This window comes from Paramormyrops kingsleyae, chromosome 6 (assembly GCF_048594095.1).
Source record: "Paramormyrops kingsleyae isolate MSU_618 chromosome 6, PKINGS_0.4, whole genome shotgun sequence".
NCBI classification, from domain to species: Eukaryota; Metazoa; Chordata; class Actinopteri; order Osteoglossiformes; family Mormyridae; genus Paramormyrops; species Paramormyrops kingsleyae.
Window position 1 is genome coordinate 17,589,491 of NC_132802.1, and position 23,779 is coordinate 17,613,269.

The following is a 23,779-nucleotide window of genomic DNA, read 5'->3' on the forward strand; positions in this document are numbered from 1 at the left end:
AGAATATACAGTGGTGATGTGCTTCTGCTGTTCTCAGGTCTTCAAGAACTTGTTTCATTATGATCCATTATGTCTTCATCTATCAAAGATTTCATGGTGTGTGACAAATTCCAATCCGACTGAGCAACACCTCCAATATGGTGTTTGAAAACCACCTTGACCTGTGACATTGTAAAAATAGTCTTATCTTCACCAGCGGTTCCTGCTTAATGGAGTCCAAACCTTCTGAAAGGTATGACAGGCTTATAGCGTGAGTTCTTTGGCTCTGGGTTGGAAGAAACTTGGTGTTTAAGAACAATAAACTGACCCATCCCTGTGAAGCTCTGGCACCATACAAATTTAAATATGATCACATGAGTGACAAAACCTATAGCATTGAAGTTCTAGAAAAATAATACTTGACTTTAGGGAGCTATGGAGACATCATTGATAGTGTGAATCCTAAAACACCAGAAAAAAACACCCAGTTTAATATGTTTGTCTCTGTCATGGATTTTAACCAGCCTAATCTAACCAGCAATATAATGAAAAAAAAAATTCCATTGTTTGTAACATTTGTAATCTTCAGATTCAGCTCATACTGTCAGGAGGAAGACAAACTGCTTCAGTCTTTTCAGACAATCGATATGGGATTTATAGTAGCAGGAAACCCAATGCAGCCCTTTCAAAAGTCGCATGATCCATTTAAAGAAAGTCTTGAAGAAAAAAAAAAAACAGAAGAAAACCTTCACACCCAGCCCTATTTCCCACAGAGGGGTGTATTGTGACTTTTCCACTGCTTATAGATTACATGGAGGAGGCAGGACTGTCTAAACCATTAACCTCAAAGCCTCTGTTGTACATAGAAAGGAACCAAAAAATTGAGGGGGGGGAGGGGGGGGGGGCTTACCCAGCACCAGCAGCTCAGCACTGGAATAGAGGACGCCGTGTTTGTTCTCGGCTACACACTGATACATCGCGGCGTCGGAAAGGTTCACTGCCGCTATAGATAGAGCTCCGTTTTCCACCTGGACCCTTCCTCCCTGATGATGACAAACGGAGTCAATGTTATGTTGACCACTCAGGTGCTATAATAAGGAGCGAGGCAGGATATTGCCATCAGTGACATGGCAGGTCACACATACCGATGCAGAAGTCCGGGCAAGAAAAACAAGGCTAATACACAAGTATTACAGGGCTTTCTCTCCCATACCTTCTTATTCATGATCGCAAGATTTACTTGATTGGGTCTTACTAATGTTTTTTTGAAATCTAAACAAAAGTATATAACCCCATGCCAGTGTACCACGCTTGACAGTCAGCAGAGAGACTGCTGGGAAAAGGATCTTACCTCTGTAGCGAGGGTCTCTCCATTTCTGAGCCAACTGTAGGACGGCTTGGGCTTCCCGTTGGCTTTGCACTCCCAGAGCAGCTTCTCCCCGATGGCCAGAGCCGTGTCTGTCGCCGTCTGGATCCACTGGGGCTTTGCTGTGAAGACAGACACTTTTTGTTAAAAAAAATGCAGAAATTCCAACTTCTAAATAAGAGTGATTCACGCTCATGGAGAATTACAATGCAATTTTCCCAAAGACTCAGGACAGAACAAACACTTGCTCCACAGAGTGTTGTTCACTATCCAGCCATGTGCAATTATCATAATACAAATATATTTCCCAGCAAAATGCTGAATATAATCGCTACTCTTCACCTCCGTAAGTAACCACAGCCTTTTCAAGAAACTCTCAAAGGAAGTAATTTAGTTTTCTTGTCACTTGGATATATACACAGTGCCGTTCCTGTCGGCATGCTTGTCAACTCGCATTTCACATTTTGCATTCCCACATGCGACCGCAGAAGCACATGCAGACTTGCAGAGGCTAGCTGGCCACTGAATAGGTAATGATTAATGGCATGCTACTGTGAAAGCATTTAAAATGTTAATACAGCCAGAATCCCTCAGCCGTTGTAAAACGTCAGGCTTCGGTAATGAGGAGTGACGCCTCTTTGGCACCGATAATCTCCCTTTGAGTAAAGCAGCTTTTGCACAAGTTAATTGTGATGCATCAGAGGACGCTTGTTTTTACCTATTATAGGCAAGAGCTGCTTTCACATACAGAAACATTCATCAAATTCAGTGCACTTCCCGCTATCCAGTCACACCCCCAGTATCCGCAGTCCACGATATCCCTCCTCATCCACACTGGAGTCCCCAGAATGTTACACACACCATGGAAAGACAGGCGCCCCCTTGCCACGTTCTTGCCCCTGGTGTTTTCGGCAACGCACTCATAGCCCCCTGCGTCTTCCTGCTGGAAGTCGGGGATTTCCAGGACCGCACTCGACTTCTGCACCTTCACTTTGCTCGGAAATGGGACACCATTGGCTCTCCTCCATGTGATTTCGGGAACTGGACTGCAAGGACCAGTGGAAGGAAAAAACTGAACAGTTATCTGGAGTGTCCATGTTATTAACACACCTCTTCTGAGTTACAGTTAAACGTGTCATCATTTATTGGCCAATTCACTTTCATTTCTGGCATTAAGTGTTAAAAATACCAACTCAAAATTCAGGGTGACGAGCTGAAATATCTATGTTACACGGTATGTACTGTATACAAAAAATGGTTTTTAATTTTTTTGCATTACACGCAGATTAGGATTACGGACAAATCTTATTTATGAACGGACTGCCATAAATTTCAGGTTAAATACAACGATTCATGATAAAAATTCATGCGCTATTTGTAATGCTTGTGAAAACATTGACTGGCTTCAGTACAGTACCATACGCAGTTGCTTTTATTATTACTGAATAATTACTATTGCAATTATGTATTGTTTTATTTTTCTGGCTTAAAAACAGACTTAGGGAAAGGATGTCGTGCGTAACCTGGGCACTGCCTGTATTACACTGCATAATGCATTTACTTTGCTCAAGTTAGAACCATTTAGTTAAATGCCATGAATGAAGGTGGTAAGCCTTTTATACAAATCAGTTTCTTTTCCTGAAGTGATGTAAAGTATCTTGCTCATGGGCGCAGTTATAACATCTTAACCAAAATCTGAAAGCCAGTCTCTAAACGGCATGATTTCACAGCAGTGAAAGTAGATTTCTTTTTTTTTCTTTTGCAAATTCTTTCATTTTGCAAAGCTTTACTTTCCAAGACATTTTGCTGAGAGGATGTGACCATGCAGCTGGCCTCATCTGAGAAACATTCTACTGCTCTCCGCGGTGGTTGATGCTGAAATCCCCTGATCTAAGAATGGGAGGAGTCAGACATTGATCTTTTTGTGAAATGCTTTGCGTTTTATGACTTGGTCACGTGCAAATGAGTGCTGAGAAACAGGGGAATCCATCAAAAGTGCCCCCACTTGATAAGCGTACAATAAAGGAAACCTACACAAATTACATATGCATTTTCTTATCGACAGTATATCTAAAAATACACCAATCCATCCATCTTCCATACTGTTTATCTAGTGCATAATAGCAAATACAGACATTACAATTTCCGAAAAGATTAAAAGAGAGAAAAGAAATTCATTCAAATACAGAGGAAGGTCCCCTCTTCGTCCCCAGATTAAAACAAGGCCTCTTCTTCAACGGAAAAACGTTTTTGACAAAAGGTACATTTAACAAAACACTGCTTACTTTCCGAGGGCAAAGCATTCCAGCATAACAGCTGATCCCTTTGCAGCTGGGACGGTCTCTGGAAAATTAACTTCTATTTTGGGCTCATATTCACCCATTGCTCCTGCGATAGACAGACAATACGCAAATTACTTTTCAGCATCCATAATTCATGACTATCAAGATATATGCCTAACTTAAACTATACTTTACTTCAACATATACCTAAGAATATAGCAAAAAAATGCTAGAACAGCAAAACAAAATGCCTGGAATTTGCATCCGATCTGTACACAGCAACCATTGTGGCTATATTAGCAGTAGGCCTAAATGAAGGACAGTGAAGTCACGTAAAATGGAACATATCAATTTGGCACTTTAAGCTACAGGATAGGCATTTTTTTCCAATAAAACAGATATGAAATACGTCTATCAAGACATTATTAGTAATAACCAATAGTTAAACTTTTATCAGACAGAAGGTATGTGATTAAATCTATATGAAGGCTATAGCTCAAGCTTGTGGCCAAATGTGTTTGTTTTTGTTCAGAGTCATTTTTAAAAGGTAAGAAGTCATACCTACAATAAACTCTTCGAGGGACTAAGAAGAAGAGAACAGATCTTACCATCAGTTCTCAGCACCAGTGGTGTGGACGAGCTGAGAACTTTGCCTTTGGTGACACTGTTGATCACCACGCAGGTGTAGTTGCCAACGTCTGACGGCTCCACTTTGGCGATGTACAGGTTTCCGGTCACCTGGGACACAAAGCGACGGGAGTCTTGCTGGATGAAGTTTGGGTACTCATTGAAGACCCATGTGAAAGTAAGTTCTATAAACAGGAAGAAAATCATTTTGTTGGTGTCAAAATGCGTGGGAGTTTTACTTACACAAAAATGTTCTCAGGGCAGAATGAAAAAACGATTTCGTTCTGCCCTCCGAACAAGTTTGTGTAAATAAAACTCCCATGAGCTGACAATGCCCCCCCCCCCCCAAAAAAAAGAAAATGAGGTGAAAACTAAGAGATGCCCCACAAAATGTTCAGCCATGAGCCCCACCAAAGCCTTGCAGAATTAGTATTTCATATTTCAAGCTTTATATTTGATTAATTCGTCAGATCAACAGGATGATGAAGAGCAGAGCTCTTCCTGGACCAGCTTTGCTCCATCTGCATGAACACGGCTGGGCTCTGACCAACATCCCAGCATTCTGGGTGGACGACACTGGTTCCCCTAATGTCAGTTTGTGACCTGACTGGCTGACTGAACTTGAAGCCCACGAGCAGGCAGCCAGCCCACACCTGTGCTTTCTCGGCAAGAACAAATCCCAGGGCTCATCCTAGCAGGACCATACGGTAAGCATTCCATACTACACTAAGGTCTGATTTGAATGATGGTTTTTAATTCAAATAAAGTTGTTCCATTCTTATGCAATAAGCTATCAAATTTTAAGTTCCCGACTTGTGACTCTCCATGCTTTCATATTTCAGAAACAGGAAAAACATTAAGAAAAAGTAGGAAATAAAAAAAAAAACATACACGCACACACATTCACTGAAAGTTATATATATTTACTGAAAGTTAAAAATATTTACTAAAAGGTTTTCCCCACTGTCCTTAGGCATGGATAATCTATGCTGATTTAAAAATGTTCTGTTTCTTATAAGTTTCAGTAGCTAATGACTGTTGACTTGCCCCCAGAATGAGAAGGTGGCCCACACAACAGGACGACGCCTTGTCCTTCCCGAACAGAGACAGCGCTTCTCGTCTGACTCTTAAACATCTCCAAATCTGCAACAAGAGACAGAAACAGACTTATTTTTCTCAACAATCCATGCAAAACACTGCTAGTCATTTTGATATGGAGTGACAGTCTTAGTCACAATAGGCAGATAGCGCTCAGAACTCAAAGGCAACAAAAACAACCGAGTCGATGTGTCAACAAGTTAGACGACTCTCTTAGAAAAGACCTCAAAGGGTGTATAGCAGAGCAGGAAGTTAATGCAGGAGCTGGCAGTGTTTAAGGAGAAACTCTAAACAGTTCAGTTATTCTAGGCAGCGCAGTGGTGAAGGGTTATTCACCATTTGACAATAACAATGAGAATCACTATAGGAAATCTAAACTGGACTAAGCATTTGAAAAAATAAATGGCAAAATGGGACAAAATGAACATTTTCTTGCAGGCTGCCAGGTAAAAAAAAAAAAAAAAAAAAAAGCAAACTCTGGAAAGGACAGAAATATAACAGAGTGACTCCACAGGGGGTGGGTTGTGAGATGATTTCGGATTCCTAGTTTGTTCTGCTGAAAACAGTGATCCAGACCAATAGGTTCAATTGTGAGGCAAGAAATGGCAGTTTTCCTGCCACCGGGAACCAAACCGTACAGCAAAGAGATGGTTTACCATTGCAAATGATGCGAGGCCCATGCTACCCATGCTGACATGGCTCTGCTTGCTAGCAGGGCTAAAAGTGTGACCAAACAGAACTGGCTGCATCATCACCGTCAGATGTGTCAAAATGCACGGTGATACCGGTAATCTGCATCAATATGCATGTGTTTTCTGAAGGAGAAAAGGGCATGATCTATGTATTATTTATTTTTACACCACAGCTTTGGTAAATGCTATTTTCTTATTGCTCCAGAGACGTCACATGGCTGTTTATTATTTTCCTATAACTGCACATGGCGTTTTAGCAGCCTAATAACAGTTTTATATTAATGTGTTTGAAGAATCTTTTCACTGCATTGTACAGAAATCCATAGAGGAAATACATTATTATCTTTTTTCTGACTTGTAATGTCGAGATTATGACTTATTTTTCTCGTGATCTCAACACATCCAAAGTTATTTTCTTGAGGTCACAAAATAACCAGAAGGGAAACAAAAACTGTAGATACCCGTGCAGCATTTCACCGCATTCTCACCGAATATCTATTATTGCCCCCCTATGTGTTACACATAAGGGGGGAAATTCTCCCCCGTTGAGAGAAATGAATTTCAAGCCCTGAATCCATGTCCTCTGTGGACTTCCATGCCATTGAGATTTAGGGGATTATTACTTTAAAAAACAACACTGGCAGTAAAACTGTATTTCACATTATTATGCTTAAACTTTACAAATTAATCGGCGGTTCACATGTGTGCCGAACCATAGGGAGATTCACATGGATCATGGATCAAAGGTCAAACTGAAAGCGTTGTCCAATGGGACTGTCTGTGGATAATTTCCTATATGTGTCAACAGCTGATCCCACCCTTACTCTTCAGTAATGAAGAGCTGCTCCTATTGCCTAGGTGGAACACACCCACTTTACCTCGAGTGGATTCCTTGCGACTCGGCAAAAGAAGGACACATTTCTAGACCACATTCGAAGGAGCCTTCGAAATGGTACAGCACTGTCACACCGCTGTGATGAATTCGGTCTTCGAATGCAGCCGGGTAAGGATGTAGCCCCTGAATTCGGATACAGCCAGCGTTTCCCAAATTGTGGGCCACAGCCCCCTGGTGGGTCATTAGGGTATTGATGGTGGGCCATCAAATGTTGCTGCGCACCGAATGCGTCACAGCGGTGTGACGACTCATTCCGAAGGCTCCTTCAGATGTGGACTACAAATGCGGCCTTCTGTTCTGCACCCGATGGGTCCACTGCAGCCCAACGTATTAAGACTAATTATGCCTGATTTGGTTTTTACACAGCCAGCCTATCCTGGAACTTTCAGAAGTAAGACAGCATGTTGAAGGTTCCTTGTCACTCTCATGAGCGCCCAGCTAATGATAGCAGAACTGGCACGAAACACTTCAATGTCTGAGGATGTAAGAACCTGCTAAGGGAAAGTGAATATAAAACTGAATAACTACTTAATGTCAGACGTAGTAACGGCAAATCAGATATTCTACAGTCCTTGTCAGTGAAAGCCACCACAATGGGAACCACTCGCCTTCTGCACATTGTGACAAAAGCAACAATGTGCTATCATACACTGGTCTAGCACTTCAGGGTCACGTGTGCTTTGAAAGGCTAGACTACACTGGCATTAAGTGAAAGTGCAAGAAAATCAAAAGGTATAACTGCAAAAAATTTTTAAAAAACTCACAAATATGTGGGTTTTGTTTGTGCAGATCTATGAGCTGTTATTGCGAACATTGTGGCGGGTGAAATACAGGTACAGTGTGCCTATGTGAGTGTCTAGCTTACTATTATGCTAAAATCGCCTGTTTCATCTGTTGAACGTACTGTACTGTACCCTATTTGTTGAGGCTACAGGTTTGTCTTAGTTCTTTATAGTCATAGTCAAGCAAAACATATTTTTCCTTTGCGGGTGGGAGCAGGACAAAATATTTATAAATTATTTGATTATTTTACATTAAACACCTGTAACAAAGCCATACAACAAATGAATCATAAATGTCATGTAGCTCCTCTGGCTGAAGATCCAGAGACTAACCACTATGACTTTGATTCCTTAAAACATTTCTATGTACACTTTAAAGTATCTTTCATATTGTATTTTTTAAATTTTTAATGTTTTGCATGTTTGTGCGCTTCTGTGCATGTAACAAGCAGCGCACATGTTCTGTGCATGGGCCTGTGTAGGCGCATGTTACTGTTTTGATGATGCTCTCTTAAAATAACAGTGAAATGCTGCGCCATTGACTCATGGGGGTGTTCAATGAATTAAGATTTCTCATTTAGCTAGGTTAACTTAAGCTAGTGTTATAGAGAAGTCGTGATTGTCCAGTAGGGATGCTCCTTACCTACACTCTTATTGGACAATCATGACTTCTAGCTAACTGAGAAATCCTGGGGGAGGAATTCCACGAAAATGACGACTATGTCAGGCTCATGCCAGCAAAGACGCCGGGGAGCCGCTCTATGCAGGATGAACTAAATAGGGCCCTAGGAATTTAGAAAAGCTAAAGAAAATCTTTGGTTTGATTCTTTCGGCATCAAACTGCCGTTGCCACGGTTTCAGTTTCGGGTTCCTCTCGCGTCGCGGTGCTGCGGGGGCCGAGCTCGGCAGCTCACATGCAAACCACAAGGTCGCTCTGCTGCTGAGGATTGTTCCCACTGAATTAGTAGCTATGCACTGGTATGTCCCGGCGTCCCAGGTCCGATCCGGATGCCCGATAATGAGATTCCCCCCGGAGAGGCGGCGCCGGCCGTCGGTGCTGAAATCGACTGGTGTCCCATTCACGGACCACCTGCAAGACACAGATGTGATCAGGTAATGAGTATATCACAAGCTACTCTCTGTGCTCTCGAGCGTGAAAATTTAATCACGAGGCAAGAATTTGTTAATTATTCTAGGTGAATGTACAATTTAATGATGTTTATTAAGAAGGTTTGCCTTTGTTGTCATTTAAATAAATATGTACTGTGTTACAAAAGTAACAAAATGCCAGCAATACCACCTGGAAAAAATGTCACTGTCAACAGTATGGTTTATTAAGTACAGTACTGGCATAAGTATGTCCTGTCCCTAACTGACCAAAAGAATCTGAGGTCTACAACTGTCCTAAATAATAAATATAATAATTTTTAAATATCTGTATGACAGCTTGAACTTTCAATGGTATTCTATCTCTGAAGAATAATTCAAACCTCAGGAACACTTAAAATGATCTAACTAGCCGACCCCGACAGAATCCCAGTAGTCCCGCATTTCTCAGAATTCCTATTGGTCTGCTCTCTGAACCCCATCATCCATCCCAAAGCTCCTTCTAAATACAAAAACAACAAAGAGCGAGAACTAATTTCCTAGTCTCAAAACAAGCCATCAGGTCCCCCAGATACCTGCCATCAAGACAACAAAAGGTAAGGCTGCCTTTCATCTCATCTCCTGCATAATTCATCTATGGTGGTGAGCACTTGTCACTATTACACCCATATCTATAAACTAAATTTTAACAAGATGTGACGCAATTTGTGTTATTCTACACATTATGTAGCTAAAAATATACAGATGTCAGCAGAAAGCACAGATTTTTTTATATGAATCTAGTTTTCTGCTGTAGAATGTTTTGAATGATAATGAATGCTCACATTTTTTAAGCAACTGACTGAAATGAAACGCTCACTGAATAAATTTTTATAGACACTCAGAAGTGCATCTTAGCGTGTGGTTATTTCAGCACTCGGCTGTATGTCTTGAATTGCACGGCGGCTAATTTAATAGCCTTTATCTGAAATGGGAGAAGCAAAAGTGAGAGAGAGTGAGAGATGCACATAGTTACGCTGATATGCTGATGCAAAGTATTACTCTGTGTATAGGAGGAGAAATACTTCTTGGCATATACAAGAACCATTAAATAAACATCAATATATCCATGTGAACAATGTCTTTGTGATGGGAAAATTGCACTACAACCCCAGCCCCCCCCCCACAAAAAAAAAAAGAGCATTAAACTTGTAGAGGTTTGGTGTCTGCAGACTGCATGCTGCGTGACCTCGCTCTCCATGACCCAGAGGGTGGTACCCCCCCATCGCTGTGGGAGCACACCCAGCTTGCTTTCTCTTGTTAAATCCTTCTCACCCACCATGTTTAAATCCACAACCTTCATGGGAGTAGCTGCTGGCTCCGTTCCGGTGCGTTTTGGCGAGCTCGTCCATTCTGCCGAGCCCTACACTCGCTTTTACCAATTCTGCATGAGCTCTGCCTTGGTGGTGTTCGGTGGTGATGACGGTCATGCTTGTGGGAGGGCTGTGGGGGGGGGGGTTTGGGAGTGGGTGGGGCACCACTTCCAGCTGGCCACACTAACCGTTCAAACATGCAAAATCTTTGTAGCGTGCCACTTAGCGGTCTTGCTGTTGTCACCGGTAATGCCCGTAAAATTCGATTTCCCATGCAAGCGTTACATGGGTATGGCTGCCAAATTGTTCATTTCCTACTGGGTCAGCAATGAATGCAGATAACATCAGTGGTGTAAAGGCCTGCGGTTCCCTGCCGAGCGCATAAGCGTGTTTCCCCATAGAAACGTACACAAAACTGCTTCGATACCATTCCAAATTGACACTGTGATGACCTGCTGACTAAATTCGAAAAAGGAGTTTCAATTTCATCAACACTTAGGTTTTGGCTTTCAGCTGCCAAATTTCGCCATGTTTAAGGTATTTTGCAGCTTAATTCAACTAAATGCCTACAGTATATTTGAAACATTCAAGAGTACCCAAAAATTATAGTAAGCAACTAACCAACTTGTGGTTTAATACTCTGAGTAGCTGTAAGCACACCTTTTGCAATGGGGGGGGTAACATTTCTTTACTTGCTAAAATTGCCTTCTTTCACTCTAGTGGATGGCATGTGAGCTGTTTACACCGCAAACTGTTATTTGTTTCAGAAGATTATTACTTTACTATTAAAGTAAAGTGGTGACCTAATGATTAGGGAAGCACATTTATAACTGAAAGATTGCTGGTTTGAATCCCTGACCAGGAAGTACCCCCCCCCCCCCAAGCATTGCTCCCCAGGCGATGCATCAGCTGCCCCCTGCTACGTCACATATGGGTTAAATGCAGAGGACACCTTTCGTTGATCAAGTGACAGAAGTGAGCGGCTAAGTCTAAGTCTGCGGCTCAGCAGGCTCAGTCTCTGTGACTGTGACTGGACGATTCTTGGCGTGAGCCCTGACCGCAGCAAAATAACCACGTGTCTCTGGGCCCTTCAGCAAGGCCCTCAACCCCCAGCTGGTGGGTGCCACTCACTGGCTGTCCCTGCACTGTGACCCCCCAAGCAAGGTCAGCAGGATGGGGTCAGCAAAGAGAAGCATTTCAATGCACCTGTACTCACCCTTCTGCAAATGGTATATTTAAGCAGGGCATGGAATCGGTAAGCAAGGTTTGTACAGTAACGGGAAATAGGGGCCACATGGTTTTCACTCAGTCAAATGAATGTTACTCCGGGGACTGTGACAGACATCATGTGACAGGTCTGCATGGTATCAGTGAAATACTTGCTGTCTGCTGTGCATCCTAAATAAAAAGTGGATTTGTCTAATAAAACTGAGGCCCACAGAGGAGTGGTCTATTTAAATCCCCTTTTTAACAGCTCAGAAACATCTGTAGATAATTCAAATGCATTTAGTCCCAAACCATTCGCTCCACGCATCACGAGCTTCTCACTGGATCAGACAAAAATACGCTCCGCTTTCTTTTTAAAAACCTTCCTTTGAATAAGAATGGGGGAATCAGCCTGCTTTGTCAATGCACGGCAGGCAGAGGGCTGCTGGAAGCGGGGGCCAAAAAAAGACTCCTCACAGAGCAGCTCTTTCAAAATGACACGCAGCACCATAGTTTACATCATCTAAGCAGATTTAAGTCACCTGTTCCATTACACAATGTTTCTAGCAGTCAGTGTCAACTAGTCACTGTGATTCTGTGCTTCAGGTAATCGACAAACACCAGCCGGCCTGCGAAGTCAGCTTCCCGTTCCCGTTCCCGTCACTGGCAGTTCAGAATCAAAGTATCAATAAGAATTAAGGACGCAGATCAGATTTCATCCACGAGTCTTCTTACGAGCCCCTTCTTCCAAATAAAAGTGGGACGTCTTTGGTTCTCAGCACAACATATCCAGTACAGGAGTAGTGGGTTAGCTACAGCCCCCCCACCCCCCATCCTGGGATGTTCCCCGCTTCATGTCCATAGCGTCGGGGATAGGCTCTGGACTCCGGAGATGCGCGTATGAAAAATGGATGGATGGATGGATGGACTGCTATTCTTTCTGGTCAGGAATGTTGGCTGTGTGAAGCGTGCGGGACACACACAGCCAGAGAGACGCGCCTGGCCACCTCGCCTAATGACACCGACACAGCGCTGAGCACAGCTGGCCCCGTCACCACCGGCCTCTCCAGTCATCAGCCTCCCACAGACAAACAGCCTGCAGATTACAGTGGCGGGGCTGGGAGGCCGCCCCCCCACCGCCACCACCAACCACGCGCTTCACCCTGTTACAGTAGTGAACAGCCAGCGCTGGCACCGCTGCAGCCCCATGACCCCGTGCCACCCCTAGGTGTTACGTAAACAGAATAACCCCCTGGCAGAACTGAGACATGTGATCCGGACTCAAGCCAATCAGGGGCCAGGGAAATGTGACCTTAGGCGGTGCCTGATTGCAGTGAGCCCTACTCTAGCATAACAAATTGTGTCGCCTTTTTCATTCTATAAACACCATGACATTATTGATGTGTGAATTTAATAAGATGCTCATGCTTGCCCTCTCTCTGAATGGTGACCTTATATGTAAACATATTTTTGGCCAATCCAGTATTACAGCAATCACATTGAGTGTTTAACTAAAATAAAGTGCCCTTTTCCCGTGGTATGGTTGTACACAAAATACTCACATTTAAAATTCTGTGTGGTTGGGGGGGGTCTAATGAGCAAAAGACCACAGCTCCCATACATGTACGTTTCCTTTACAGCTTGGGGTCCCAGAGAACCTGGGGTCTTTTGCAGGAAACACGTCACATGAGGCAAGGGAGACCCTGGATGGGACAGTAAGCCATCGCCGAGTATTGACTCACAAATACTCACACCAGGGTACAAAGAGAAGCACCAATTCACCAAAGCCACGTCTCTGGGCTCCAGAAGAATGCACAGGCAGAACAGGCTGTCCGCTGATCCCCTCCACTGTCCCAGCCCACTGGGAGCTAACGACAGCATCTCCGTAGTCCTAACGCTGTTTCAGCCCCCCCCCCTCGCTGCCCTCCCTGACACTCTCACACCTAGCTACAACATACAAGCCGCACGAGGACGTGGCTGGCCGCCACTGCGTTAGTGCTTACATGCCAGTCCCTCTGAGTGGCGATGCAAGGAACAGCGTTTCACACCTCGTTCATCATCACGCCTTAACTTCATCATTCCGTCTTCCGAGAGCATCAGTTATAGACTCGCCTGTCAGGCAGGGCGATTAATCAGTTGAAACTGATTTCCTGGGACGCATCCTTTGGGGAATCACACCCCCACTTAGATCATCTCCTCATCGCCTCCAAGGGGCCGGGAGCTTGGCATCTCTTCCCTGTAGTGAAGGTCCCATTTCATGAGCACAGGCGATGAATTCATCACCATAAAATGGATAAGAAAAACAAATATGGTTTTTTCCTTTTCTCCCTCAGCAGGGATGAATGCCATATTACAAACGAAATATTCTCACAGATCAACTCTGGTGGTTTTACCCAGGATCTTGGCTGGCCATGTTACATTTCCTATAAAAGACAAGATCACAATGGGCTACACAATGAATACTGCTTAAGGCAAGTTCACAGAAAATCCTGAAGTTAGTGTGCTTGTTTGCTGCAAATTTGAATTTATTTTTACTTATACTCTGGATGTGCTAATCGGATTCAGTCACGTCGCCACCTACCCGCCGCGGAATGTGAATCTCCAGAAGGAGGAAAACGTGCCGCTTCTGCTGTCCTGGCCGCTGCCAGAGAACAAGGAGTCGGGTTTTAAACTGTCTGTTAGGGTTTTATGTGCCCTGCGGCTGTATCCAGGTAATTTATTCTGTGGCTGCGACACTGGCCTCTCCGGGCCGCACTATGGGTGGGGGTGGGGGTGCTGCATCATAAAGAGACAGTGCAGAACATGCACAGTGAGTGCTGGCTGCCTGAAACACACACACACACACGCACCCTAACCATAGCCATAAGTAACCAAACAAAATGCAAGACTATTGGCATTTTTACTTTGTTGATTACATTCACAGATCTTTCTGGGGACCTGAAAAATTGTCCCAAAAATGTCAAAACAACATATTTTTATCACATTTGGTCCCCACAATGTAATGTAAACATAAGCCACACACACACACACACACACACACACAGAGACATGCATGCACGCACACAGGCTCTGTGCTGTTTCCAACATCTTACCCTAAAGCAGCTCACCCCTGTCCGAGCCACTAGAGAGCCCATAATCTATCCCTGACAACTTCAATCCCTGTGCCTTCTGCCTTCCTTACCCTTTGCCATCTACGCTATATAGGTCCTGGGGCGACACACCTTTCCTTCACTGCAATGGCCGATTACACGGCCTCATGCTTGTTTGGACAAAATAAGTGATACTGAAGGCCACAACTGAAGTGCCCTGTATGGAACCAAAACTGCACTATCACACGTGCAGCTCAGCTATCTATGACTGTGAAAGGCTGTGAGATACACCAAGGAGACTGCGTTTCCACACCCACTCAGAGTGCCTTTTGGAACTACTGTCAACAAAACTGTCAACATACAGAGCGCCGTGGCATTTTAATGACATAGATCTGGGCCCAAAACACCCAACACTCAGAATCACTTCATGTATCTTATGCAACGCCAACCCTTTCTTGTAACCTTTTCCACCAGCTCACTTAATTAATTTAATTAGCTAAATGATTAGATGAGATATCGATTAGCTGAACATGGTATGCCAGTGAGTGAATAAATTCATAGCTATTTTGGATGGTTACTGCATCTGACTGGTTAATTCTGACTTTAAGAGAGGTTTTGAAAGGGTTAAGCTGACACACTTTGACAGACATCAGTTTTACACCAACATGAGATGATTTAAACATAATTTTCCTTGGCAGGCTAATATTTTTGGACACCACTGTATCTTCCTTGTGTGGGATGACTTAAGTTTTATGAAACACATGCACATGTTTTTGCATGTGCTGCTTCTTTTTTTAACTAGATATCATATTCGAGAGTTTAATTTACAAAAGCCAAGTATCTCCCCACTTCCTGAATCTTGGGAAGCTGTCTGGCTGATTCCACGCCCTCACCACTGATGGAGAGAAGCTCTCCATTCAGGTATTGATTGCCTCAGTCTCAGAGACAGGATCACAATGGCTACGAGGCGTGATTTAAATTTAATGTCCAATTACAACACTTTCAAAGAAATCCGCTTTTTCTTCCATTCCTCCCGTTGGAAAGCTGGTTTCGGTTATACATGACCAGTTGTGAGATGTGGTAATGCAGATATCCATTTTGCTGTGAATGTCAGATTGCAATTTTAGTGGGGAGTCATTAGAGAAAAGGCAACATGTTTAACGGGCTAATCAATCGCAGGCTAATGCCAGACTCAGCTGCTGCTGAGCTGTCGACACAACGCTGACCGAACCCAGTAATACAATCTTCCACAAACAATGGCGGGTTTTGTTCTGAGGCTTTCTGCACGGCAGGGAGTATTGAATTATATTTGTTCATGTAGCAGATCCAGGCAGTGTAATTTGGTTACCTAAAATTTCGGAAAGCACTCACAATCAGTTGTACACAGCTAAAAATATCACTGCCTCATTTTTAGGTTACTTCAGTGTGTCATTTCTCCACGGAATTTTTTTCTTCTTTTCTTCTGAGAGACATAAAATTAAGGGTATTTGACATTCAAAGGATAAGTAGGTTAAGAATTGACGCAGTGATTTAAGCTTTTTATTGAACATAATTAGGCAGCGTGGTGCTTAAACCCATCCACAGCAATTTAAAACCTCAAATTTATATTCCACATTCCAAGTGTCCTCTAAATGGACAGTATTGTAAATATTTCAACATTCACACAGAGAGCAACAGTGCGCCGTATGCGAATCCGAAGCAAAAATATTTGCATCTATGTTTGGTTGGCTGACCAATCACCCCGTGAAGCTTCATGCTAAAGAAAAGACGGGGCACATTTGTGGGAGTAAGCGGAAGGGCCCACGGTGTACAGTACCTGTACTGGAGAGAAGGCAGTCCCTCCGCCTGGCACGGCAGCACAGCCTCCTGCTCGGGGTCGTCCACGGGAAGCGTCACGTCGCTGGGCTGCAGCCGCCATCTGGGCCCATGGAACTCACTGTCATCCAAAAAGGCTGAAAGGATATGAATATGATTTTTGACCTGCGTCCCTTAACTAAAACACGCGTCTCTGGTATCAGCGCCCTCCTGGCAATTAACAGACGGAACACTGCTAACATCATATTTTCAAAGGATATGTGTGTTGTTTCAAGTACCTGATTCATGTGATTAGGAATGTGCTTAGAAAACAGAATTTAGTAGTTAGATACTCCATGTGCCTTTGGTCCTTGTCTTTAAGGTACCACACTTACATTATATTTCTCTCTTACTACATCAAGTTAACTTGATCATAAGTAGAGGTGATTCTAGGGACTCTGGGGCCCCTATGCAAAAAACTCTATGGGGCCTTCCAACAACCCCTTCCCCCAGCATGTTAAAACTTATTACTTTTTAATTTTTTTACTGGGAAGTATAAATTTATAATATCAATAAAGAGAATTTAATCAACAAAAGACCTTTATTTTGACTTTTGTGATAAACAGAATACGCAAATAAAGCAGATTTGTCATTGCAATGTACTATGTAATCGGTTGCATTCGGGGGGCCCCCTCCCAGCTCGGGGGCCTCAGGCCATTGCCTGCCCTGCCTGTCCTGTCACTGCGCCATAACCAAAATATATCACCTAGAACAACAACCATGAGTTGATCATTCTCTCTCTGCCTAGTTGACTCTTGGCAGCTGCATGTTTGCTGCAAACTATCTGCCTCACTTTTATGTTGCTTTGGACTAAAGCATCTGCTAAATAAATAAATGTAAATATGGCAAAACTCTGACCAGCATAAAAAGAGCAGCATAATGAGGAAGCCAAAGTGTGATATTCAGCATGTCGTGTATGGAGAACATGCAGGAGAAGCTCTCGCAGGAGGAAAACACCAGCTGTCCTACAAGGTTTCACATGTTACACTCGTGTGCAGAGGAGAGGAGGCACTTTCTTCGGAATCTGCACAGGTCAGGGCTCTTCACTTGCATCACAAAGATTAAAGGCTTTTTTCTTCATTTTATAAGCAATAGAATAACGGTCCTGCTTCTAACTCGGCAAAAAAGAGAAAAAGAAACAATTGCAAAAACATACAGACCAAGCCTTACACAAATTATTGTCATTTATTATTGTTTCACTGCATCCTGTGCACGTGATAGAAGGAACATTTCAAACAAGAGAATGAGCAACAGAAATTAGTATAAATTCTAAATCTACAGTATAATGTTAAATCATAGTTGTGCGGCAACTAGAGGTGCACCGATCCGATATTTGGATCGGCATCGGCACTGATCCATATCTACTAGACGGATCGGGTATCGGCCATATGTGACTGATCCATGTCCGATACTTACTTATTTAGTTTTCGGCAGTCTATAAAAAGAGAGCTCCTATTTCTTGTTAAATTGATTTTGTACAATCAGTCGCACGGCAGCTCTTTCCTATTTTAGATTTAGTGCTTTTGCGGCATTCAAGCTGAGCGCTAAAATGCCACTCAGTTTTTTGCTACGAAGTGGGTGTAGGCGCAATGACTTCCGCCTGCTGTGACGTCATGCGCATACCTTCGCAGCAGGACGAGTCGAAGAACTTCAGATAAGAGGGTGATGGTCTGGAAGTATTTTACGCTTTTAACAACAACTAGCGGCACAGTGATTTCCAATCTTTGAAAAAACAAAGTTTTGAGAGTTCAAAGCAGCGTTTAGTGGAAATCCCACTAAACAAAGTGCATGCAATCGTGTGAGACAACGCGAGTAATATCAAAAAAGCAATGGAGTAGCTGGCTTGGGCTGTTTTGCACACTTGGTGTAGATTAAGGGACTGCCATCACAGCGAATTGTAAGTGACACTGTTACCAGTGGGAGAAAATTGTGGGACATTTTTAGCATTCGCCACTTGCGTATATTCTCTTGGAACATATTCAAATTGAACTGCAAATGATGCCACAAAAATGATTAAAACAAGATGTACAAACGAGGTGGAACAGTACGTTGTGTATGTTTGTAATAGCCTAATTCAATTTTTTTGTAGTGCTTTTTAAAATTTGTATTTACTAGTTTAAAATGAATACATTTAGTATAAATATATTTACATTATATATTTATATTAAAATATTAAAGTAAAAATAGCTCATTTGGATTTGTATCGGTATCAGCAGTTATGTATTGCAATCGTATCAGAACCCCATCACTAGTACTGCAAACGCTTGACCTGTATGGTTAAACTGAAAGATTACAGAGGCTGACTGTGACTGCAGTTAGAACGATCTGCTCACAGCTTCACAGCAGCCTTCCAACCTCTACAGAATGGAATTCAAAGGAAAGGGCTCAGCTGATTTCCCCTCTGCCATTAATCAGTATTACTGCAAGCTCTAAAACTGGGACTGTAGAGTGAAACCCCCATATTCACCTTAAAATTTTAATATGCCCTATGTTAGACTGGCATCCTACAGTATGCAGGGTGACGCCTACCTAGTTCCCTGTCCTCATGTAAACCCTGTACTGAATAACTGGGTACAGAAGATGGACGCATGGATGAAATAAGTCTTTTATGAAGATGAATGAGTTTCCCATTGAAAAATACAGATTGCCAAATTAAATAATTTACTATTTCATTGAAACAAAGCTCTATAGTGCCCAAGTAACATACAGAAAAAAAGAGTTTGAGAGATTGCCAAAACTCAGCTGGCAGATTCTTCAGTCCATAATAGTAGCCTGTTCTTGGCTGCAAAACGAGTAAGTCCATTATTTATTTATTTTTCATGAAATTAATTACGAGCTACACAGTTTAATGTCTATAGACGTAAGGCTAGAATGTAAAATTTAGACTATATCACAGCAGCCATGCCCCTCCTGGAGATCCCACTGGCAAGATTCACCCAATCAAGGCACCCAAGCTGCTTAATTATACCAGCGGATCTTACTGGTGGGATCTCCCAGAAGGGCGTGGTTGCTGTGATGTAGACGGGGCTTCTTTGGATTGGTATATGACAGTTGCATTCATCGCTGCCGTCCAATATTTTCCAAGTGGAACAGGGCGATTTAGTCTAATGAAAATCTTGGGCTAAATATTATGAGCCTGTTTTCATTATCGTCTGATCATGCGCTCTTTATTTTCCATTCAGCCTTTCTAGAGCTGAGCAGAAGCTTCTGATAGGGTTAGGGTTGTGACTACAGTTGCAGCAGTATACCGATTTCACGATATTTCATCACATAAAAATTGATGGTTATCATGTGAAATACTTTACTTATTATCGCTATTGAAAAAAACAATGCAACTGAATGGAGAACCTCACCTGTGCATCTCACTTCCTCCTTAGCTGCATGTCAGATTCGACAACTGTTATGCAAAATCTTGCACCATGTCACTACTCGATCTGCATCACCTGACTGATTTGTACCATGCACATCTGCACATGCGTACACTGCAATAGCTGTCTTTCATCACAGTGAATGCAAAGAAAGTTGATATTTGCATATAGATTTGATATGTTTGCTCATTGGCATTTGTGTATATGTTGCTACTGTAGTAACTTGAAATGAAGCTTCAGTGTAAGTGTTTGTGTGGTTAAATTTATTGTAGGCCGCAAGTACTTTTTGAATTATGAAAGTGGGCCATCAAATGAAATTTGGGACACCCTGGTTTATTGTAATAGCAAACTACAGTGGTCGCTTTATTGTTTAGTGAGAACTTATGTTAATGATTCCGCTGACTGAAAAAAATCTGCTTTCCTTGCTTGTCATTTTAAGTGTTCAACTTTGTTTGGTTTCGGAACTCATTCCAATGGTTTATTAATTTATATTTCCTTCAGCTGAAATTGCTGTTATCCAGTGGCATGGTATTTTGGTTTACTTTGTTTAAGAAATATTAAGTTTGGCATATTTTCTGTGTGTTTTAACCATATTTATATCACTCCAAATCAATGGGATCAGAGAAAATGGAGAATTTAAATAACGTACATTTCTCTAGCTGTTTGTCCTATTGGCGTTATCTACTGAATTTGCTGTAGCGTAATAGTGGCCGTCATCAGGGACGCTGTGACTGGGACACCAAATGAGACTCATAAACACAGACTTCGTTACAAGTCTATGCAGAACAGAAAGAACCTCACCTCAATGTACACAAAACTGATGCAAGCACCACCAAAAGTCCCTTAATAGGAAAATATACTCTAATTCATGTACAAATAAGGGTCGGTTTACTCCTATTCTGAACCATGTAGACTAAAATTACAACCTCGGCATTACACAGTCCAACTAATTAATCAGATTTGCTAATTTAATAATACGTTGATGTGACAAATTATGTTCGTCATAATAAATAGATAGATAGATAGATAGATAGATAGATAGATAGATAGATAAAGTGTGCGTGTATATATATATATATATATATATATATATACACACATTTTTCCAAGTAATAATTTGACATGTATGTTTGATATAAAAAAATGCTGGTTGGATTTGCTGCCATTAAGGTTAGATATTGATTTCTCTTTAAGTTTGTTGGGCCAGTCACTTCACAACTGAAGTAGGTCCCAGATGATTCCACTTCACAATCGCTTCACTCCTGTGGTTGACCAGGACAGCACTACCAGGGCAAAAATATGGCAATCTGACTAACTGGAAATACGCTATCTTATGGCTGCTGGTGTTATATGTGACCATCCATTCTATGCAAATATTTCTCATTGAAGATTGCATGGAATTTGGCCATATGGTGATACATACAATTTTAGTAATTATTGGCATCTCTAAATTTAATGTATATCATGTACGATATCTCCTGGAAAAAATGTACAGACGCTCCTCTACTTACAAACGAGATGCGTTTCGAATGGCCGTTCGTAACTTTAAATGTTAGTACGTCGTTATTCAACATCATTTTAAGGGTATACGCAAGTACAAAGAACTTGGATGCTGGGAGTACGCACGCTACGCTGCTGCGTGGCGGGAGTAGCGGCCAGAAGTCATACAAGGCGGGATTAACGTGCAGAAAAAAGAAATTGATGTAGCGGACAGGAAACGGGAGGCTAAGGAACACAATTTGGCCTTACAGTCCTCTTCGTTCGTATGTCTGAAAGTTCGTATGTTGAAAGTTCGTAAGTAGAGGAGCATCAGTATTGAAGCAGCTTAGGTCTAAAAACACTAATATGTTTGACATGCTCAGGATAAAACAATAAAAATTTAAAAAATGAAAAGCAGAAAACCAGAAACACTACCATGACACAATTATTGGCACCCTTTTGAGGAATTCAAATCGGCTTCACAAAAGAACTAGATTTTTATTGCAGTGAAATTCGACTCGCTTGTGATAAAGTTCATTGCTCACATGCCATGAACTGATGGCTTTAATGCTTAAAAGGGCCAATTTTAGTCCCTGTTACTTTTTCATAATGGTAAACACAAGACGGCTATCTGAGAGCATCATAAATGCTATTATCACACAGCATAAGAGGTTCAAAGGGCACAAGGCCATCTCCAAAACCCCGGGCATCCCTGTTTCAACAGCCTGCAATGTTATTAAGAAGGTTGTTGCTCGTAAAAGCTTGTGGGAAGAGGAGCGTTGATAATATAAGAGGAGTCTTTGAAGTCCGGTGTAAGATGTGTAGACAACACAGCATAAAACATCCACAGAGCTTAAGGCTGACCTGGTGACATCTACAGTGTAGGTTTCAACCCTTACTATACTCCAAACACACTAACCCAAGATGCTAGGGCTTTATGAGGAAAGGCTAAGCAGGAGACCATAGCTGAAATGAAAGCATTACAAGGCAAGACTGATCGACCTGGAGAAGCCACAATCCTTCTGGGAAAATGTTCTATGGAGAGATGGAACCAAAGTAGAGCTCTAGCAATGCAGAGCAGCAGTTAGCTTGTAAGGAATACAGCACTCTACCTTATGGTGGAGCATCTGTGACTCTGGGGCTGCTTTACTGCCTCTAGTACTGGAGGTCTTGAACATATTAAAGGAATCATGAACTAAGAGGATTACTGAGGCATTTTACAGTGAAATGTGCTAACCACTGTCAGAAAGGTTTGGGTCAAAGATGTGTGTCCACCAGCAGGGGAACGCAAAGCACACATACAAAAGCATAAGAGAACGGCTGTGAAAGAGAAAAACAGACTTTTAAACTGGATGCCACTGAGTTCTGATCTCGATCCAACTGAAAATCTGCCATTGGGAAAATGAATCCTGCAAATATTCAAGAGCTGGAACAAATTGCAGTTGAAGAGTGGGAGAAACTATCAGCGGACAAGTGCAGGAAGCTTACAGACAGCTGCAAGATATGTTTGGCGGCTGTCATTGTGACCAAGGGTTCTGCAACCAAATATTAGGGACGAGTGCTTCTACTGCTGCCAGGTCGTATTTTATTACATTATAAACCATAAAAAGTTTGATGCTTTCTGAAGATATACAAATACTAAAGGGTCCCCGTAATGTTGAACGGTATATACGTATATTTGTAAATTACATTTTGAGTGGTCTCAGTATAATTAAATACATTTCTGAAGTCTTGGAACTTTATTATTTATTTTTTAATACTGATGTGTAGTTATTGCTTTCACCATTATCAAGTCGTTTAATTACGACAATAATAGGCAAAAATTCATGTTCATGTTCTTTTTTTTTTGTATATCAGAAACCAGCGCATTTAAAAATCAAACTCACATCCCATGCCTGGTAGCTGTCTGACATTTAAAAAGGAATAGCACATTAGCATTTTGAGAAGCCAGGCTGTTCAGAAAAGATAAATGTATTGCAATGCAATGCAAATATTCAAAAGTTTATTTACAGTCATTTGAAGACAAGATACAATTGGGCAAAAAGGGATTTTTTCCCCCTAGACCGTTTTCAAATTCACTGAGGATTTCTAATTGAATTCCAAAAAAAACAGGGAGGATGAAAACAGTGACAGTACATACATAACCATCTGCCTCTTGGAACAAAGACTGCATTCTGCACATCACAGGAATTTAGCAATGAAGTGTCATTCTCTATTTCTTTCTCATGCACTTCTAGTCAACCTAATTCTGATTATTGTTTTGAATTGTCTTTTTGCACACTGTACATTTTCTTCTTACGTTAGATGACACAAAGTACTTAAAGCGAAGATTCTTCTTCATCATGAACATTTTAAATTTCACTGGGTCTGGCCCTGACAGCCAATTACCATAATTATTGCAATTTCAGAAAATAACCAATGGCATTCTTTTAGAAGTGCCATGGAGCATTCTGGCCACGTGCATTGACAAGTGATGTAATACAGTTTCCATCAGCCGAATCTGAACAAGGAAGGCTTCAATAAAGGCTTTTGTTTGTATGACCCGATTACCAACTATCGAATAGTCTGTATTAGAAAGACACAATAAAATATAAAGACAAAGG

At 42.0% G+C, this 23,779-nt stretch overlaps 1 protein-coding gene across 2 annotated transcripts in view; it reads right to left on the reverse strand.

Annotated features, from left to right (window-relative positions):
• The window catches only part of LOC111854795 (contactin-3-like), a 60,882-nt gene that overhangs the window by 20,211 nt on the left and 16,892 nt on the right, over positions 1 to 23,779 (reverse strand). For both annotated transcript variants that reach the window (XM_023833157.2, XM_023833156.2), the window contains exons 3-10: positions 16,292 to 16,427; positions 8,636 to 8,811; positions 5,302 to 5,397; positions 4,236 to 4,439; positions 3,631 to 3,733; positions 2,207 to 2,391; positions 1,331 to 1,467; positions 890 to 1,022 (exon numbers count right to left, since the gene is read on the reverse strand). In XM_023833157.2, the coding sequence (XP_023688925.1) occupies positions 890 to 1,022; positions 1,331 to 1,467; positions 2,207 to 2,391; positions 3,631 to 3,733; positions 4,236 to 4,439; positions 5,302 to 5,397; positions 8,636 to 8,811; positions 16,292 to 16,427 (1,170 nt within the window). The remainder of the gene's footprint in view (positions 1 to 889; positions 1,023 to 1,330; positions 1,468 to 2,206; positions 2,392 to 3,630; positions 3,734 to 4,235; positions 4,440 to 5,301; positions 5,398 to 8,635; positions 8,812 to 16,291; positions 16,428 to 23,779) is intronic.